This window comes from Pangasianodon hypophthalmus, chromosome 3 (assembly GCF_027358585.1).
Source record: "Pangasianodon hypophthalmus isolate fPanHyp1 chromosome 3, fPanHyp1.pri, whole genome shotgun sequence".
Classification (NCBI taxonomy): domain Eukaryota; kingdom Metazoa; phylum Chordata; class Actinopteri; order Siluriformes; family Pangasiidae; genus Pangasianodon; species Pangasianodon hypophthalmus.
The window spans coordinates 19,990,315-20,011,517 of NC_069712.1; the positions used below are offsets into that span (position 1 = coordinate 19,990,315).

Genomic DNA, 21,203 nt, shown 5'->3' on the forward strand with positions numbered 1-21,203 from the left:
TTTCTGTGCCATCTCCTTCATCTGTCTCACTCTTCCTCTTCTCACTATTTCTCACTAATGCTCTCTCACTCATTCTCTTTCCCTCAAAAAAAAACTAACCAAACAAACAAAAAAACACCACCACAAAAAAAACATGTGTTTCAACTTAACATTCCATTTGACTCCAGTTTCCTCTTTGTTTACCAAGGACCTTTTCAACATTAGTTTTCTAAGGCCTCATTCAGGAGAACATTTTCTCATCTTTCTTTCCATAAGCTCCCCCTTTTTTCACAAAAGCTCCTCTGTCTTGCACCCACTCACCTCCTGACTGACTCTTCAGCTTCTCATGATCTCGCTTATCCACATGCACTCTTTTCCTTAGATGAGAAGTAATATCCAGAATTCAGATAGTCGGGTAAAATGAGAAACATTACTGTTCTGAAATCTAGTCATCCTCAATAAGGTGAAGAGAGAATGTGCCCTTTTGTTGGGGGGACAACCAACCCACATCCTCAGTGTTCCAGTCTCAGTACAGCAGATCTATGCTGGCCTCCAAAAGCAGGGGAGGAGAGGAGAAGGAGAGGCAGAGAGGAGGAGGGAAAGGAAAGCATAGACAAATCACTTCCAGACCAGAAAGCCAGGCCAAGATGCAAAGAGGGAGAAATAAGGAGAAAGACTAAATCATTTTAATCAAGGGTGGTCCTAGAAGGGGACTGGAGGGGACACGGCCCCTCTTAAAATGTGATGGGCCCCACCACATCCAGGTACCATTGTCAATGTACACCTTGCAGACATCCGCTTTAATGCCAATTAAACTTGATGAGATTATGCTTATACAAACCCGGGGTCTCATTTATCAGTGGGCACAAAACAAGTACTAAATCTGGGCATAATAGCCGCACAAGAAAATTGGTATTTATCACATGTGTGTACACAGCTGTATGCAATGGCCAATAATAAATCCCACACATTCTAAACTGATGTGCTCGCTCATTTGTATAAAGAAATGCCCTCAAATCGCCATATATGGTAAACAACTTCCCTTTAAAAAGTAGCCTGCTCGCAAGAACATGCCAAATGTCTAAGAAGATAAACTTCACTAACAGTGATGTAAAGATACTGTAGCATGAAATAGAGCAGAACAAACCTGGTTTATTTGGCACTTGTAAGTAGTTTGTCTTATAATATATTATAAATACATGTGTGCATTCTATTTCCCCAATTACATTTAGAAACTCTGTGACAGCATGAAAATTTGTAAATTTTGCTGCCTTTTCCACTCCTGGTTTTGAAAATGTAATGTAGTGTGAGCGATATGAATGAAAGTAAGACATGTCATTATTCAACTTGTAGTAGGTTGAGAAATGCCAGTGCCATCTCCAATTTCTCTTTGAAATGTACCTGTAGCTCAAAGCCCTAGAATAGAGATCAGCTAAAACTGCACTGGGCAAACGAAATCAACTGATGATCACTATCAGCATCGAGTTTCCAGTGGCATTAAAAACATTCGTTATGCTCATATGACTGACAGTTTTCTACCACTAGGGGTTCTTGCATATGCATGGTTAGGATTGTGCGGAAATATATGTACATCCTCACACTTAAGCAAAACTTGATCAATCCAATTCAATGCACAGAAACATGAGTATGGTTTACGCACAAAACTATGCGTACGCACGGTTGATAAAGGAGTGCTCCCATAGTGCATCCGGGTGCCATCTCTTCCCCAGGTAACTGACACACACGCACCCAGCCGTCCACATGATGTAAAAGAAAACGTGATTCATCAGACTAGGCCTTTTTCCATTGCTCCATGGTCCAGTTCTGATGATCACGTGCCCATTGTAGGGTTACACAGTCCCATACACTGTGTGTTCTGACACCTTTCTATCATAGCCAGCATTAACTCTTTCAGCAATTTGTGCTACAGTAGCTCTTCTGTGGGATTGGAGAAGATGGGGTAGCCTTCGTTCCCCACTTGCATCAATGAGCCTTGGGCGCCCATGACCCTGTCGCCGGTTCACCAGTTTTCCTTCCTTGGACCACTTTTGGTAGATACTAACCATTGCATACTGGGAACACCCCAGAAGACCTGCTGTTTTGGAGATGGTCTGACCCAGTCGCCTAGCCATCACTACTTGGCCCTTGTCAAAGTCGCTCAGATCCTTACGCCTGCCCATTTTTCCTGCTTCCAACACATCCAACACAACTTCAAGAACTGACTGTTCACTTGCTGCCTAATATATATCCCACCCCGTGACAGATACCACGGTAAAGAGATCAATGTTATTCACTTCACCTGTCGGTGGTTTAAATGTTAAGGCTTATCAGTGTGTGTTTCTCAAATTAAGAAATTATTATTTAAATTTGTCTACAATAGCCATCTAATATCTTAACAGATTTTTGTTATATTCCAGAAAATCAGAAAGGTTTGCTGGATACACTATCAAAATCTACTATAAGGCTGGGACACAGTACTTCTACATTATAATGGCCATGATTATCCGAGATCTTCTTTTAAGAAAGTTAAAAACACATGCAATGAACGGATAAGTTAGTATTTTTTTATATTTATTAAATTATTTTCTGGAGAGGCAGCAGTGCATGGTCTGTGTGAGATATAAGGCAGCTCATTAAAAAAAAGGCATATTTCTTTTGTGTGTACAGAAATATGGTAGAAACATGGTTTTATAATGGAGCTCAGTAAGGCAGTCTTTACATCGGGCTGTGGGAGCAAACCACTGATGAAAAAACAAATAGCATGCCTCCTGTTTGTAATAAATGTGGTCTTTAATGAACTAAGCTGGGTTGCCATGTTCCACATATAATGGCTGCATACTGCAAACATACACTGCTTACCACAAAAAAGACTGAGGAAAAACAAGAAAAATTAGTCTACCCTTTCCTATGCCAAAACATTTTGAGTTACTTCTTTGTGCAGTTTCTGAGTTGTAGCTGGGATGGGAATTTTGCTGAAACCACGAGTCGTCTCAGCTAATATTTTTTTGTTTATTACTTTTAAACAATGAGTATGTGTATAAGTGTGGTTGCATTTTTTCCAGACATTTGTATGAGGCCACCACTCATTTATATCCTCAGCTGGGCCACCCACTGTTAATGCCTTTGTACCCCCCTTGGCACCTCTCCACCAAATGGAGGAGGGGGGGAGGGAAGAAAATAAATAAATAAATAAAAATAAATAAAAAACTAGATGGATGTAGTCTTTTGTCACTATTGTTGCACCTGCTATTAAACTTGTAGTGAAATTTAACTATTAATTAGCTAGCAACTAACAACTCTGATCCTAGAGAACTGCTAGTAGTCAGTCATGGTTATGGTTTCTGTCACTGTCTAAATAAAATGTGTTTTTGTGTGTCTAAACAAATTAATAAGGTCCTCAGATGTTTTGTACAATAATTAATTTAACATTCAGTATTGATGTAAGTTAGTGGTGCAGCGGGTAGTGTTGCTGTCTCACAGCTCCAGGGTCCTGGGCTCAGTGGGCGCTTACTGTCTGTGTGGACGTATTGTACATATTCTCCCCATCTCATGTGGGTTTCCTCTGAGTTCTCCGGTTTCCTCCCACACAGGAGTGATTTAACTAGTTCACTGAACAAAATAACATAACAGGGTCTGGAACCAAAAAATTTGCTACAGAAACCTAACTGTACTAACTGTTACTTAACTGTATTAACAATACGACTAATTACAATCTTTGACATAAAAAACAATTAGTTTCTCTGTGTTCACATGGGTTTCCGCCAGGTTCTCAGATTTCCTCGGCAAACTTTACGCTATGTTCTTTTATTAGCTTGCTAGCTGCAGCGCTTAGGACAATTACAGTCTGTCCTGAACGGAAATGTGTTGAATAATCAAAATGGTTGAAATGGTAAATGTATAATTTCCTTTTAAGTAACTAAATTCAGGTTGACACATGAGCTATTTCTGAGCCAACATATAACTCTAAAAATCCCCAGTAACACGCACACCAGCGTTACTAATGCATACCTGTATTTTGATCGGCCAGGTGAAGTTGCTGACATAAACAAAGAAGGTGATATTAACATTGCTCCGAAAATCAAATTTTTCATTGGAGAAACTGTCCTTGAACTCTTTAATATTGTTGAAAGAGACAATATGAATCTCTTCGCCAGATTGAGTACCAGCTGAGGACGAGAATAACAAAAAAGGAAAAAAGAATTAGAGAAGAGGAGAAAGAAGAACGCAACTTGAAAACTACACAAAACATAGTTCAGTATCATGCTCAATTTGAGAATTTTATACCTGCAAAGCTGGTTGCCCAGGTGATGTTGAGGTTAAAGTTCTTGGAGGCATTAATGATCATGTCCAGATCTCGATTTTGCTAAAGAGATACACACAGTAATAAATAATTATAAGTATAACAAGTAAGTATAACAACAAAAAAATTGCTACAATTTTTTTGTCTAGCACTTGCACAAACACACTAACATTTTTTAATCTAAACTACGTAATGTAAAAATAGCCTTTTATAAAACAAAAGGCTTCTAAATTCATGGGTTTCCATGTTTAAACTACAACTAGGTTTACAGGCCACTGAAGTGAATGGAGGTTAATAATAGATGTTTCTCAGGAGAAACTGGCATGTTGCATTATTATAAAATTATATCAAACAGAGTGATCCTGTCTAGAGATGCAAATATGAATAATTAAACCATTATGTTTCTATGGTTTAAAAAAAAACATCAGTGTGAAACTTCAGATAATACACTACAACATATTGTACATCGTACTGGCAAGCATAAGTGTGCACGAATTTTGTGATGTGCATGGACGGATAGCCTTAAGAAGTAACTTTAATAAAGAATATTGAAGCAGAGCAGAGGTCTAAATGAAAGTGGTAACTATATGCACTCACCATCCACTTTATTAGGAACACCTGTTCAACTGCACATTCATGCAGTTATCTAATCAGCCAATCATGTGGTAGCAGTGCAATGCAGAAAATCATGCAGACAAAGGTCAAGAGCTTTAGGTAATGAAGGTTCACATCAAAATGAAGAAAAAATGTAACCTCAGTGATTTTGACTGTGGCCTGACGAGCTGGTTTGAGTATTTTGGAAGCTGCTGATCTGTGATTTTCATGCACAACAGTCTCTAGAGTTTCCTCAGAATGGTGCGAAAAACAAAGCTGACAGGAAGTCTATAGTAACTCAAATAAGCACTCTTTACAACCGTGTAGAGCAGAAAAGCATCTCAGCATGCAAAAAACATAAACTTTGAGATGGATTGACCTATATCTGCATGATTATATGCAGTACATTGCTGCCACATGATTGGCTGATTGGATAATTGCATGAATGTGCAGGTGTCCCTAATAAAGTGGATGCTGAGTGTATGTGAGTTAGCAATAGGCTTCATATAAATCATAAGGATGTACAGTTTTTAATGGTTTACAAACAAGCATATTTTGTTTACATCTCTTTGTATCTGGCTGGATGCAGTCATAATATATATACAACTTGAGAGTGAATTTGCAGCTCACCTCGTCTGGTGTGGCTACAAAATTAATGGCAGTGTAGTAACGGTCATCCTCCTGAGTCAGGCTGAAGGTGAACTGGTAGTCTATCAGCAACGTGTCTGTGTGCAAGAGGCACAGAGTGGTTAGGTGTGTGTATTTCTTCAGCTTGATATATAGAATTTAATATGCAATATAAATTAACTTATATTTACATATTACATTTACTTTATAGGCTGAAGTAGAACAGAATTCCTGAAGTTTCAGATACATTCAGACAGACCTGCCTGACTACATGCACATGTATACAAACATTCAGTTACTCGTCTCTACAGCCTCACCCTAGCTCAGCCCAACCCTCCCAGACCCCAGGAGTCATGGCAATGTGTATGTTCTGGTTAAGCTTTTTGACTGGTTAAGTAGCTGACGATTCAGCAGGTTCCAAATCAGTGGCCCCTCGTTCATTACCGGAGCAGATCAATTGAAGATTTATCCACCATCTACAGTTAACAGCAGTGGGATTAACCAGACTGGGTGACAACAGCATGAGGAACCCCAGCGTCATCCTCTGCAGTACTCTGACCCAAAACCACCCACTCCAACAAAAGTAAAAGAGGCTGAGATGGGCAATTGAGAAAATGAGTAAAAGACTTGAGCACTTTGTAAAGAGCCGGCAAGTCTCCATCGGCCTGTTTTTGTGTAATTGCTTCCATTTTAGTACACTCACAATAACAGGTTCCTTTTAAAGGGTTGCCCTGGTAACGATTCTCCACTTCACACCTGAGGGATAAATGAAGAGTGTGTGTGAGAGAGGGAGAGAGAGAGAGAGAGAGAGGGAGAGAGAGAGAGAGAGAGAGAGGTGGTAAAGGGAAAAATAACTAATTTGAATAAAAAATAACATGAAGAAATAACACATTTTGTAATATAGAACAATTACTCACTTAAGGCTGATGTTAGATATATTTTAAAGAGAGAAAGTCATTAAAGTGAGAAACCAAACAGTGTAGGTACACTTGAGAGTATAGGTAAGCTGAACTCCTTCCACACATGAGCCACTAATGGTTGTTTCCTAAGAGTAGTGTACCTGGTTTATATTCCCCACCTACAAGCTGCCTTCATTCTATGCAATTTTTTTCAGATAAGAGAAGCATGAGGTGAAGGCCACAGTTTTGGAAGCAGAAGATTTAAAAAAAAAACACCTATATGTAGCCACTTGTCTCTTTAAGGTTTTTTAAAGAGCTTGTGTGTGGGAGTGTGTATTACTCACTGATGGCAGCGGTCTCCTTTGATGCCCTTGGTGGTGCAGAAACACTTGCCATTGTTTGAATTACACATGCTGGCATGGCCATTACACTTACAGGCTGCAAAAGACACATACAGAGACACAGTTGGCAGTCTGATGCGCGTACAACCTCCACTGAGTTTAAAGTGCCAGCTCTCCTCAATCACTTACGCTGACAGCTGCCCCCATTAGTGGGGTCACCATAGTAACCGGATATGCAGCTCTCACATTGCTTGCCAGTGGTGAGATCTTCACACCTCTCACATACACTCTCATTGACACATGCACTGTGGCCATTACACTGGCATGCTGTAGGAAAAGAGGGAGAGGCACAGTGTGAGACACCACACAATCACAAAAGATTCTATATGAAAGAAAGGTGCCACTGTCTGACCATGTGTGGGCAATGATATCTATACCCGGACACTGGATAAAGGACCAGTTGTACTTGTTCTCGTGTGGACACCAGCTCACATTCAACAGCGCTTGAGGGGCTGGTATGAGGGAAGGTTTTGAGGATGAGGGAGCATGCAGGAGGGTTTGGATTGGTCCACGGTATGAGCCCTCCATGCACTGTCCCCGCCCTGTATTGCTGGGGTCAGTGCACCATCCACAACCAGGCTGATCCAGACACTGCGAACACGTCCTATATCCAGAGCAATTTTCCGCTGTGGACACACACACAACGTTAAACGCATATTCCATACAAAATGTTTTTAGAAATATTGGTAGGAAAACCATTCTATTCTTTATCATTTGTTCAGGAAATTGTGTTGTAACATGTTATAGTAAAGTGAATAAAGTGAATTGAAGTGAAGTGACTTGTGGCCAAGTTTGGTGACCCATACTCGGAATTTGTGCTCTGCATTTAACCCATCCAAGTGCACACACACAGTAGTGAACACACACACACCGTGAACACACACCCGGAGCAATGGGCAGCCTTTTTTGCTGCGGCGCCCGGGGAGCAGTTGGGGGTTCGGTGCCTTGCTCAAGGGTCTCACCTCAGTCGTGGTATTGAGGGTGGAAGAGAGCGCTGGTCATTCACTCCCCCCACCCACAATCCCTGCCGGACCCAAGACTCGAACCCACAACCTTCAGGTTCACCTTCGGGTTGCAAGTCCGACTCTCTATCCATTAGGCCACGACTGCCCCAAATAAAAAGAGGAGGGGAAAAAAACAAAACAAAAAAAACATAGAATTCTAGTTGACAGGATCCTGCCTCTCTGTTTCTGTTATAATTTTGTTGTCCAAGCCTAACTTTAAGTGATTGTTTTTCTACTATTTATTTTGTATTATTACAGGCTGGTAACTTAATAAACAGATATCTAGTAGAAAGTGGGGCATGAATACATACGTGGGCAGCTGTTCATGGTGTACCATTCCATGCATTGACCATAGGGGAAGGAGGCCACATAAGCATTGGAGTCGACACACTGCCTCATATTACTGCACCACATGCACTCTGCACCTCCACTTGTGCACTCGCTACAGGAGGAGCGCAGAGCACAAGGAGTTCGACACTGCTTCACACTGTGGTTGGCTAGATCCCACAGAGAGAAAGAGAAAGAAGGAACAGGAATGTTTCCATGATGATTTTCAGTACCTTTGTTTTTTAAGATAATTAAAAGAATCAAGTAAGAAATAAAACATGACGAGGCATGCTGTTATAGGAAAATAGTCCACCCTGGGATTATTGGATTATTTTCCTGTAACAGCATGTCCCAGTTTTATTGCTCTCAAAACACAGCAACCAACAATCACAATCTTTGTTAATGAATGACATATCATGCTTTTTAACTGTTAATAGTTACATTTAATGTTATAGAACATCCATGAGTTCCTCTTAACATTTACTTTATTAGCATTAGAAACACACTGAGCCTCATTCTATAAATATTAAATAAAAGTGTCAAACAAACAAAAAAATGATTGATATTAACTATTACATGTTTTTCTTTAAATAATCTCTGTGAACAAGTGCATTAACATAAACCTATCATTTAAATTACAGCCGGAACTACCATCAGAGCCGTTCTGTTACAGAAAATTAATCAACACTGTCTGACCAATCAGCTCTGAGAGTTCAACAACACTGGTATAAATGGAATTAAATCATTATTAAGCTGTCTGTTAGTCCACTGATAGTTTAAAGTCAATAAATCAGCAAAATTAGATTTCTTTTCCAGGTGTGTTTACCTGATCTTTCACATAAGCTGCCATTGAAGGAGTTGATGCAGGGCGCTGCCTTCAGGCCGCTGGAACTGGGCTCGGCCAGGTAGCCACAAAAGCCAGCATCACTGGGTTCCCCAGGTAACCAATGCAGTGTGGTGTTAGTGAACGGGGACATGTCCTCCCAGCACCAGTACGACACATTCACCTTCCTCAGACCAACCCAAGGAGTCACCAATTTGGACTACACACAATACAAAACAAACACACACACACACACACACACATGAAACAGTAAACCAGTGAGAAAGCATTTATAATATTTTTAAAAACATATGTCATATACCACCAGTTAATACAAATGCCTGAGTAAACAGAAAAGGTCAAGATAATAAGCCATCAGGGATGGTAGCTGCCTACTTGATTTAGAGCCTCACTCACATGTGCACTTCTGCTCTGCAGCTCCTTGAGGACAAATTGCACCTTTTTCTGGGTAGTTAGTGAGGCTAGCACGGCGCTGTGACTGCGGCAGGCCAGCTTGGCATTGTCATATGATTCCCGAGCCGTGATAAGCTTCATACACGAGTTCCCCACCAGGTGCCAGCTTTCCCCACAGATATTCTCTATAGTACAAAAACCACAGCACAGTTTCATTATTCAGTATTCAGAAATGATTAGTAATGTTTTAATTGGTTACCTAGGACTTAAAATTAACCATAAAATTGGTTAATTTTTACTTGTTTCAGTTTCACTGTCTCCAAATCTCAAACTTAATTAAGCATCTCTTCACATTAATCATGCTCTTCATTATTATAATAAAATGTTCTTCAATTACACTTTAAACCAGGTACAGAAAATATCATGCACTACTGTGTATTCAGTACATATACAGTTAGTACCAGGCAGAGGGATGCATTCCTGGTTCCTGGCTTCCCACTGGCAGTTCTGGTCAGTAGCACAGCTCTTACAGCTGGTCTTTTTATTACACGTATAGGAGTGCGCACCTTTAGGACACGCTTCATACTCTGTTATTGCACCCTGTCGTGAGTAAAACAACAAGCAAGCATACAACACTGAATTATGACTGATGCAAAATTCTATTTTCTTTGTTTACTTTTACTTTCTGTTTCATCCCTTTAGTAAATTTTTGCTTTCTTTCTTTCACTCCCATATCCCTGCAGCTTGTTTATACCATTCTTTCTTTCTGCATGCTTGTCACTACAATTCTGAGCATTATCACATTTCCTCCAGTTTCTCTAACATGCTCTCAGAACATCCCCTCACTGGGAATATTAATGTCCAGTCTCACCAAGGAAGCAGTGCAGTTGTTGTGGATGGGCACACAGCGTTCAGAGCACCACTGACAGCCATTAGTGTTAACTGTGCAACTGTAGCAGTCAGTGTACTGGTCACACTTATCACTGCTTGCATCTGAAACACATGCCCACACAAAGTTAAAAACACAGAGGAAAAACACACACAGAGTTAAAAACGCTTTTCAGCTACAGGTGTAATGATCAGATAATTTGGATCAATGCATCGATTTAAAACACAACGACTGAAATGAATCGAAGAAACAATCATATATCAATTATTATTGATTACAATTGATTATACATTAATTACCATCAAAATAGGAGACACAACTTAATATTTTTATGTGTAAATAGGCTAGTAAGGATGACTTGCCCACAACTCTCACACTTAAAATAGTTCTTCTCTACAACATCATTCACAAATTAACAGTAGGCCTACTCAAGATTCTGAGCAAACTCACGTATCCATCAGAGGCTAGTAAATCAAATTGTACAGTATCATATCCTTATGAAATGAAATAATATCGTATCATGTGGAAACCTACAGTTTACAGCCCTATTGTCAGCAGTCTATGCAAGCTTTAACATGCAAGACATACAAACTCTTATATATTCTTATGATGTCCTAGTGAAACGTAGGGCTTTCATAAAATTACAGGCTTAATGGAAGTCCTAATCCACAGAAAAACCAAACACTCTCCAACTACTGAGGTAACCAGTGCACTAATGTTTAAGGTGTAGTGCTACTTACACACTCGGGGAGGGCAATCTGGGTCTTGGAGTTTGCCTGGCTCCCAGGGAAGGCATGTACTGGTGGTAAAATTCCACAAACACCGCACACCTGGCACAGCTGTCATACACTCTTCAATTTCAGCGTAAGCAGAACAGCTGGCAGGAGTGAACCTCAACATATCACTCAGCATCAGGCTGTTAAAGCCTCCGTACACATACATCACCCTGAGAGAGAGAACAGAGAGAGAGAGAGAGAAGACAGAGTTTTTTAACTGACAGTAGACAGTTAAGTAGAAGATAAAAGGGGGGGGGGGGGGACACAGGGTAGACTGAAATAAAAGATAAGAGGGTAGAATGAGAACAGTGAAAAAGGAAAATAGAGATAAAAAGGCTAGGTGTTCAGGAGATCAATAGCTAAAGATGAGCTGACAAGTGAAGTTCTACCTTTACAGGGAAGTGACAAAGTCAGAGAGATTAAGCAAAAGAGATGGGTCACAAGATCAGGAGCAATTATACATAATTCTGATCACAGAAAGCTCACATCTCAATGGTAGTGTCTGTGTGTGTACAGAGTGTACAGAGAATAAACATGCCTTGTAGGGTACTACTGAGTACATGCAGCTGTGCATATTTTCATAAATGTGCCTGCTGATCTGCATTGAACTGTTTGAAGTGGGGTCGACAAGTAGCTATTTCAGGCTTTTCATTTTTACTTCCAATTAATTTGCCTAATCCGTGCTAAAGTAGATTACTGCAGGAATTAGCCCCAGACTGGATTTACTGCCATGCCTGCATAGGAAAATCCATAATTGCAGTTGGAATCAACCCCCCAACCTGCCATATTATAAACAGATGTGTACTACACCAACAGGCAGCTCTGCTTCAGCATGACATAATACTTTCATCTTTGCACAGGAGATGAGCTTTCACTTTTACATTCACCATTAAAGATCTAATGTTCGACTACAAACTGAGCTATAGAAACCATAAGGCTAGTTATTTGATCATTATTTGATAGTTATGTGGTCATCAAAACACTTAAAAGAGATTGGGTTTACCCATTGATGTAGACAGTGGAATGTCCAAAGCGGTTGACATCATGGTAAAGCTCAGGTCTGGGCAGCACAGTCCACTCATCACATGCTGGAACAGACAGGAATGAAGCAGAACATAAAATAACAATTAGCCATTATCAACCCCTTGATTAAAAACCTACATATATCTTTAACCAAAGTGGAGGTTTGTAAAATCTTATACAGATGATGTGATTGAGACGTTGCTACATTGCTGCTCATATCACTCAAAATAGGATACAAGTGTAATTTATGTAAAATTTCAGATTTTTGGTCAACTACATAATGTAGTACAATATTAGGAAAAACCCAAACAACCCAAAGGAAATACCTTATGCATGGTTTCTAAACTTTTCTGTGGTTCACATCTTACAGTTTCAGAAACAATTACTTCTTCATAGATCAACATGACTGAATATTGCTGCATCCCATGATTTCCCATACCAGTTTCAACACATAAAGGTGGAGCCTCCATTGAGTAGTGCCAGCGCTGAGAGAAGGTTGACTGAGATGGGCATCCCAATGGATAACAGGAGAAGGGACAGTGAGACCATTTTAAAAGAGGGAGAGACTGCATCTCCCCACCTGTTTATTTACAGCACCACTGTTATATTTATCTTGACCATGGCATGATAACCCTTAGCACAGGGGAGAATTTCCTCATTTATTTGGAGTTTGCATCATCCATATTTCCCTGCACTGTTACCCCCTTGCAAATTGCTCCAAGACCTTCATGGAAACATCCACTTTGTTAAATGAAATTCTGGTGCACCCTGAATATCTGGGGAAAGAACTGCCAGACATGACGCATTCACAGGCAATTTCCGGCGGAGATGGCATGACACATTCAAGGACGTAATAATATATACAACTGATGTGCTTGCCCTTATAGTGGTAGTACAGCTACATATGTTGTCACACACAAGTGCCTAAATAAACAATAGCATGGCTGCCTCCAACCTGCATAATGTAGAGGAGTTAGATGAGAATAACTCATAAGCGGCGCAAAATTACCTCAAGACATTTTGTGCTCATTTAAGAAGCCAGGGAGAGACCAAATAGCAGAACCAAATACTTGCCATGAAATGTGAATCTCAAAATATTTCCTGTGATTTCAATGTATTGGCACATGAAATGAATCAAGTGAAATGAAATGAATCTATACAGGTGACCCCGACCCCGACCCCACCCCCAGACCAACCAAATGAAGTAACTGGCTACAAATTGTAAAGTTTGATCTATACAAAGTTAAATTTTCTTATCTGCAATAAAAACATGTGGCTGGAGTTGGAAGGAATATGCCTGCAACAACTCAGGGTCCCTGGAGGACTAGTGGTTGGGCTTCGGTGCACTTACCACTGCAGCCCAGGTTCGATTCCCAGCCAGAGAACCAACCCCAGCCTCTAGCATTGTACAAGACAGTGCACTACCAGTACCAGTCCCAAGCCCAGGCAAAATTGGGGAGGGCTGCATCAGGAGGGGCATCTGGCATAAAAACTGGGCCAAATCAAATATGCAGACCAATGATCTGCCATGGCGACCCCTAACTGGAGCAACCGAAGGGAAAAAAAAGAAAAAAAAAAGTCACAAGCCAGGTGTGGGCTGTTCTACCTGCGCAGGTGAGTTTAAAATAGGCTTCAAGAGTCACACACCTTTTCATATAGACCACCTGAGCTGGCAACAAAAAGCACAGCATCAGGCTACATCAAAACGTGGCCTCACATGGCCTATCCTTAGGAAAACTGCAAATCACAGCTTTTTCACGCAGAGAACAGCCACTCCTCTGAGGATGGGGCGAATGTATGACTCCTATGAAGCTGAAGTAATACAAGATTATGAGATCATCTTAAAAAAGACAGCAAGCTAAAAGGACATCTAAGTGCCACAGTACCTCATAACATCACAGCACATATCGAAAAAAATTTACTCTATTACACAGTAATGGATTTCTTCTTATGGTTATTTCAGGGCCAAGAAAAATCTATTATCTAAATGTTTATAGTGTTAATTATATACCTACTAAATACATTTTAAAAATAAAACTCAATTTTATATTTTTATGTCATGTTCACATGTAATGGGCCATGACTCGCAGAAATCACTAGAAATGTCATTCTTAATATCATGACATTCTTGTTAAAAGTGAACAGACATTCTGTAAAATGCTTTGGGCAATTAAATGAGAAGCTAACGATTCACCTATATACACCAGTATCATTGACTTCAACAAATTCAAGCCTGACTCTTACAACTGAAATCTAGAACACTGAGAGGAAATAACAGGGAGATGTACAAAAGGATGAGGACATTCTTCAGAGGTCTCTGTGGTTTCATATCTTAATACAAGTTGCCATCTGCTGGAATTTCTGGGAATCACAGTCCTGAATGCATGCTTTTCCTGAATATACCAAACTGTGACTGATGGATTCACACATAAGTGTGAGGAAGATACATGTTTTCAGTTTAAATCTGCTCCCTAAGCATGGCTAATGCTTGTGATAAGAGTCTGAAATGAGTGTAAAAAGTGTGAAATCAGACGACGTCTGATTTAAATGAGGTCAACACAAAAGTGTGAATCCCAAAGGTTTTTTTCTCATTCGATTCATTTAACTGTTACTTTTGCTTACAATATTATAGAATGACTAAATTCAAGCCTAAAAGAAAGCATGTCAAAAGAAGCTAATTAAATATATTATCACCTATTTCAGACAAATGTTGATTTGGTAGCTTTTGATCCTATACGTCACTGATACAAGAGATAGACAGTTTTATGACACATTTGAATGAACTTTAATTACATCAATCATTACTCCCTCTTTCCCCACATGAAAAATTCTCCTGCTGAGTACATGACAATTATCCCAGGAGGAGCGTATGTGGGTGTTTTAACTAAACATGTTGACATCTCTTTGAATATAAATTTCATAAATGAAAGGATTTCTACTCTGGGAATTTTATTTTTAATGTAGGTCTTAATATTAGGTCTCATCACTCACAGATGGTGAAATACAATTACTCAACTGACACCTCCATAAATCTTATAAGTCATGTGACTCATCATTTGGCCTGGTATCAAACATGGCAAGAGCTAACTGACAAGGTCAAGCAAAACCTGTGACTGTCATAAAATTAAGCAGCAGCAGCAAACAAAACACTTCATTCTGTATATTGAATCTAGAACAAAAGCAAGAACTGTTCTCTTCTTAAATGTTGGTTACTTCCTATTATGAATCCTCGCCTACATTACTCACCCAGGTTGTAGGCCATGAAGTCAGAAGAGAAGCACTTGGCGCCATAACTCATGGATGTGTCATTGTGGGTGTTTCCGCCGAACACTAGCAAGTGCCCGCCTACCAGCACGGCTGTGTGGAGGTAGCGATAAGACCCACTGTCCCTCAGAATTGACCTGTAATCAGTGTTACATCACTGCATAAACCAGAGGCACAGAGGGATATATTTCCACACATTTGTTGAGGATCCTGACAAACACAAGTACTGATCCAGAGACTTAATCATTCACGATCATTCATTTAATCAAATCACATAATCATTTACTTCAACCAAGCTCTTGTGATCACTGATCACCAAGTTGAATATATTCGAAAATGTGCAAAATGTACTCCAGGCTAACTCAGTACAATAATGGGTTTTGTCTTTCGCCTGCTCACCACATGCTATGGTCAACATCGTAGCGGTACAGGTCACCAGCCAGGCCATATTTTGTGGCGTTGAAAGCCTTGTAGCCACCATGGATGTAGATAGAACGTGTTTGAGGGTCATACACACTGCTGTGGCCATAGCCCCCATGAACCAGTGCTCCACTCGTCTCCAAAACACTCCACCTGTTCTTCTCTGGATACAGAAAGAGACAAAGACAAATAAAATTAATTCAGATGAGACAGAACTAGTTTTTCTTCTTCCACTTTAACCCTTTCTCCCAGTACACTGGCGTTATCAGACAATCAGTATAAACAAATGAATTATTTTATCGCTGTAAATCTGTTATAAGATTAGTCAGGACACTGTTGGGTTTCTGTGTGTAGAGTATTGTGACTCTGCGTTAAGCTGCGGGTGAGCAGGGCAGTGGGGAGGGGGAGGGGGAGGGGTGTGAGCCCCCAGCTGGGCAAACAATTCACACCCCTCCACAATAACAGTGGTACAGAGATAAAACGGACCGTACAGCTAAAGCTTTTTTTTTGATAGCAAAAAACACAATACAACTGTCACAATAAATTTATAAGATTTAAACATAGTAGGCTAGGTAATATTTATTAAATATTTAGTCATACACCTGTAAGTGACTGCAGATGTGTTATTTAAAGGAATATTTCAACATTTTTTGACTCCATCTGTATCTGATACATCTGTAGTGTGCACACAATTTCATGTACAATTTTATAGAAATAAGTTTACAATAGGAAATGCTGATTATGACATTTACTATCAGCATGATCCACACCAGTCTCTGTCTCACCTGAGGTAAAAGTCACTCGCATCATTTGACTGAACAGATCCTCGTCATTTCCTCACTTGACTGATCTCAGGTCATTCTAACATCAGTGGGGAAATAATGGCTATTAATTCAGACAGTTCTGTTGGCCAAATTTCTTTTATTGAAGTCCTTTTATTAGACCATTTAATGCTGTCCTCTGCTGTCCTCTGTACAATGAGTAATCACTCTTCGTAGTTTTGACCATGTGACTGCACAGGAGCATCACAGACATTTTTGGGAGCCAGAACCTGATTACAAACTGGATTAATTGCGCTTCCTTACAGCACGCAACTATCCAAAAACCTGATCAAATCGAGAACAAATCACACTTAGCTAGCGAGGGTTTAAATGTCTTTAGGAAGACTGACTGCATTTACCACTGCGTTTATTAAACTGGCTCTTCACTCAAAATAATCTTGGCACACAGAAAGCAAGCAAGGTTAGAAAAGAACTGTCTTGTAACCTTAGAAAATTAGAAAATTCAGCTCCAGTGATTTTCCAGACTACCTCAAACGTGGCCTACACAATCTTTTTTTTGTGTGTGTGCAACCATGACGAATATGACATACGAACATATAACGCTGCTTAACGGGCATCAATTATCCAGCATGACTGCTAGCATAATCCTTGTGCTTCTTAGATTTCATGTGAGATTCAAGTGCTTTAATCTCCATTGTGCCTGAAATGTCTCAACACATTCTGCATCCAATAACCTCAAAACAACTGCTTGCTGGTACCAACTATAGTCCCTAATAGTTAAAAGCAATATATTTAAAACATTTCATGACCTTAAAATTCAAAACTTTTAAATTTTAAGACATTATAAGACTTTCTAAGGTTCTATGGCAACTCTGTCAGTGTTGGAAAGTTTGAAAAACTTCCTAAGTTTTGATTCAGCAAGCATTCTGTTCTCTTCTCTGTACTGAGAAATGTACTGAAATTATTGTTCATGGTAATTGCAGATTTACCACAGATGCCACAGATGTGATTGAAAAAACATTGGAATATAGACCTTTTGTCTGATTCTAAATGAGGGATTGTCAAAGTGCATCCAAAAATTAAAATTTAGATTAGATAAATCAGAGTAATGTTATATGAAATATGAATTAATGTAATATAAGAAAATGGGTGGGTTGCTAACCGATGTTGTACTGCTGCACTTGACTGATGTATCCATAGAGAGGGCAGTGACCGAAGATGACGAGCATTACTGGCTCTAATCCATCAGGCTGGAGGTGAACAATGTGAGCAGAGTGACCCACCACTGCATACTGCTCTTTAGCTCGTGGGTTCAGCAGCTCCCACGAATGATTCCTTGTGTGAAACACCCACAGCTCAGATGTCACATTCCCCGTGGAATCAATCTTCCCACCATACATATAAATCTTATCCTGAGAGAATTTTACACACACACACACACACACACACACACACACACACACACACACACACACAGAGGAAAAACAGAAACTCTATATGTTAAAAGTGTTTTCAGCCCTTACAGTGTGTATAGTACATCCTGCATGAATAAGCACATGCACACACACACACCTCGTGCACAGCCAGAGAATGACCATAGCGTGCAGTAACAGAGTTGGCTGAACGATTCAGAGACATCCAGCTCTGAGAAGAGAGATTGAATCTGAGAGACAAAGAGGGAGGCAGGGAGAGAAGCGTAAATAATCATACCATACAAAGCTGGATGTAAATGTGTTTGTTTTTTTTGTTTTTTTTTGTGCATGGAGACTCACGCTATCACCATCTGGTACTTTGTGTAGTTGAACACGTGACCACCGATCACCCACATGACATCTTCATGCACCACAGCTTTATGGGATGCCCGTGCCAGGTTGTGTCCATTGAACCCCTCATGTGTCCAAAAGGAAACATTAGCAGGTACTGACACTGAACAATCAGGACCTGAAACACACACACAGACCCTTTGATACACAATAAATTGCTCAACCTCAATTGCTCAATCTTTCTGCTACATAACTTGAAAGAGGTTAATAAATATTAAGTCAGGCCTAATCAAGAGTTTATCATTAACCAGATCTAACACTACAAGAGCCTACACCAAAAGATATTAATAAATTATTACACAATTTTATTTAGATATACACAGATGCCCAGTTTTGATTTGCACAAAAGACAAATATAAAATATTGCACTGTAGTAGCGATAATACATTTTCAGGTTTCAGTACACTATTCTGAATGTTCTTTTTTCCCCCCATTTTTCTTTACTGTATGGAAACCAATACACTCTTATTATCCTCACAAGCAATAGCAAACAGACTGTATAGAATGAGAGAGGAAGAAGAATGAGAGTGAGACAGAAAGAGAGGCATGATTAAAGAGAAACAGTATTGGACAGGTTAACCGTACTGCCGGGTTAGTCTCAGCCGCAGCCACTCCGCCTATAGCCCATGGAGCAACTGATATTTATTGTAAACTTTTCTGGTCACAAGCTGCAGAATCTTGAAGACAATTAATTGGCCAACCATGCTCCCGTATATGCACTAGGCTTGCACGATATAAGGATTTAATCATCACTATACAATCATATACTGCCAGTATGTCCAATGACATTTACTCCAATTATATTACCAGACCTGGCAACCTTTATGCACAGGAGCGCCAAAACATTGGAATGTACTACTACAAACTACTATGCTAAAATACTCCAAAAGAGCAATATTTTTCTCCTCACCAAAAATGGGAGATGAGCCAATAGGCAAGTTTTGAACTCCCTGATATTAACAGACATCGCTTGGAAGCCCTGACCCCTCCCCATCTTACATGCTCTTGACTGAACCTGCAGAATGGGGCCGAAAATTTCGGCCTAAAAAAGATGAAGTACTATGAAGAATAGGTACAATGAAGTGTCAGATCTAATATTTTACAATATATTATAAATAATTTTAAAGGTGATGATAATTAAAAATTGATATAAAATGCTGTTTTTTTTTTTGTTTTGTTTTTTTGCTCTCCTTTGTTCTATTTTGCTCTTTTGGACAGCGGATCAACAGTCAAAATGTTGGCACTGTGGACAGGAGACAACCAGTTTTGTAAAAGGATTATTTCATAAATGTCCTGTGTTGTGTTTTTACTGCTAACTGGGCATTACTGCAGAATCACCTGAAAATCCACCATCAAGCTGAATTTTTGCACAAGCAGGGAAAAATCAATATCATGCAAGCTTGTGCTGCATGAGGCGAAGTTGCAACTTGTAATTCCCCACCTATAACCAGTAACATCCACCAAAAACACCCCTTCAGCTTTAAAATTCAACTCATCAACTAGACCTTCTCAACTACCAGTTCCTTCAAAGCCATATCAACATGGCCACGCACACGGAACAGTGTAAAGACCCCTTCTCCAATTATAACTCTAATGTTGATGATTACCTTCTCAAAACAGTGTTTATTATGATCAGTGGTATAGATTTAAAAAAATAAAAATACTGTGTCTGTATTTTAACTGAGCTAAAGCCAATACTGCTATAAACTAATTTAACATTCGTATAACTAAGGTTAGCTGGCTAGCTTGTGGCTAACATTACTCGCTATTGTCCGCTGTTGTTGTTGTACTGCAACAAAAATGTTGCATGAATGTTTGAAGTTCACTATAGTAGAACAGTACCAGTAGCCACTCAGGCATGTACGTGTAAAAGTGGCAAAAATAGCTGTTTACAAGCTTTACATGCTTGAACAAAGCAAACAAAAGACACAGTTTCATGGTGGCATCTATTTTTTTTTTTCCCCCACTTCGCATGTCCAACGTTGGAAATGACATTATTACAAATTTCCACTTACAAGGGCCCATGAACGCAGCACAAGTATGCACATAGATGTGTACTGGCATCCAAAAGAGCAAGATCAGGTCAATAGATTAAAAACTAGACCACAGCATTTTGTGAAAATTACTAATAGTTTTGTTTAAAGAAGCCAGTGGCAAGTAAACGTGATACTTTTAGCAGCAGGCTATGGAAGAAGTCTGAGATTGATCGGTTGAAATGTCAGTCAAATGGCCTCGTCCTGTTAAAGCAGGTAGTTCTTGGTTCCCATAATAAAGGAAGGTAATAGACTCTCTAGCAAATAGCAAATGCTAAAAGGTCTGACTTGTGAGACTACAGCTGAGTTAATATTCCTGGGTTAATATTTCAACAAACCTCAGAAAGTAGCTTTAGAGAAAAGGAATTTATAAAAAGCTACAGATATTTGAGAACCTAAAGAGAAATCATAGAGTAATACACACCAGTCTATAGCACAGACTGTATATATGTACAGTCATTGGTCGATACCAGCCAGGAGTCATGAGCAAGCTGACACTTTACTGAACTGCAGTAATGGAACCTAACATTAACTGAAGTAGAATGAAACAGAGGCTCTGTTTTCCCCATTATTATTATTGTTTCATTTGCTGATGCACACAGAGGTGGCCCACCTTGCCAGCCAGGGTTGCAGAGACAGCGTTTGTCACTGATTTGGCACAGACCCCGCACAGGGTAGCCACAGTTTGAGGCACAGTATGGGACATCACATGCATCGCCTTTCCAGCCCTCCTCACACTCACACTGCACCACGTCACTGGAGTTACCCAGACGACACACACCGCGGCCTGAGCAGTTATTAGGACACATATTTATCCTAAGGAAA

The 21,203-nt window shown here is 39.8% G+C and overlaps 1 protein-coding gene across 4 annotated transcripts in view; it reads right to left on the minus strand.

The window, feature by feature from the left end:
- The window catches only part of atrn (attractin), a 55,356-nt gene that overhangs the window by 19,152 nt on the left and 15,001 nt on the right, over positions 1 to 21,203 (minus strand). For 2 of the 4 annotated variants that reach the window (XM_053232680.1, XM_053232682.1), the window contains 20 exons: positions 20,992 to 21,194; positions 18,295 to 18,463; positions 18,095 to 18,185; positions 17,685 to 17,934; positions 15,720 to 15,903; positions 15,303 to 15,457; positions 12,037 to 12,121; positions 10,998 to 11,203; positions 10,240 to 10,361; positions 9,830 to 9,968; positions 9,351 to 9,553; positions 8,958 to 9,174; positions 8,116 to 8,301; positions 7,178 to 7,426; positions 6,930 to 7,067; positions 6,744 to 6,837; positions 6,204 to 6,256; positions 5,504 to 5,598; positions 4,264 to 4,342; positions 3,988 to 4,145 (listed from right to left, as the gene is read on the minus strand). In XM_053232680.1, coding sequence (XP_053088655.1) covers positions 3,988 to 4,145; positions 4,264 to 4,342; positions 5,504 to 5,598; positions 6,204 to 6,256; positions 6,744 to 6,837; positions 6,930 to 7,067; positions 7,178 to 7,426; positions 8,116 to 8,301; positions 8,958 to 9,174; positions 9,351 to 9,553; positions 9,830 to 9,968; positions 10,240 to 10,361; positions 10,998 to 11,203; positions 12,037 to 12,121; positions 15,303 to 15,457; positions 15,720 to 15,903; positions 17,685 to 17,934; positions 18,095 to 18,185; positions 18,295 to 18,463; positions 20,992 to 21,194 — 3,076 coding nt within the window. Of the gene's footprint in view, positions 1 to 3,987; positions 4,146 to 4,263; positions 4,343 to 5,503; positions 5,599 to 6,203; positions 6,257 to 6,743; positions 6,838 to 6,929; positions 7,068 to 7,177; positions 7,427 to 8,115; positions 8,302 to 8,957; positions 9,175 to 9,350; positions 9,554 to 9,829; positions 9,969 to 10,239; positions 10,362 to 10,997; positions 11,204 to 12,036; positions 12,122 to 15,302; positions 15,458 to 15,719; positions 15,904 to 17,684; positions 17,935 to 18,094; positions 18,186 to 18,294; positions 18,464 to 20,991; positions 21,195 to 21,203 lie in introns of those variants that run through there. The other 2 variants (XM_053232681.1, XR_008301458.1) reach the window with 2 other exon arrangements.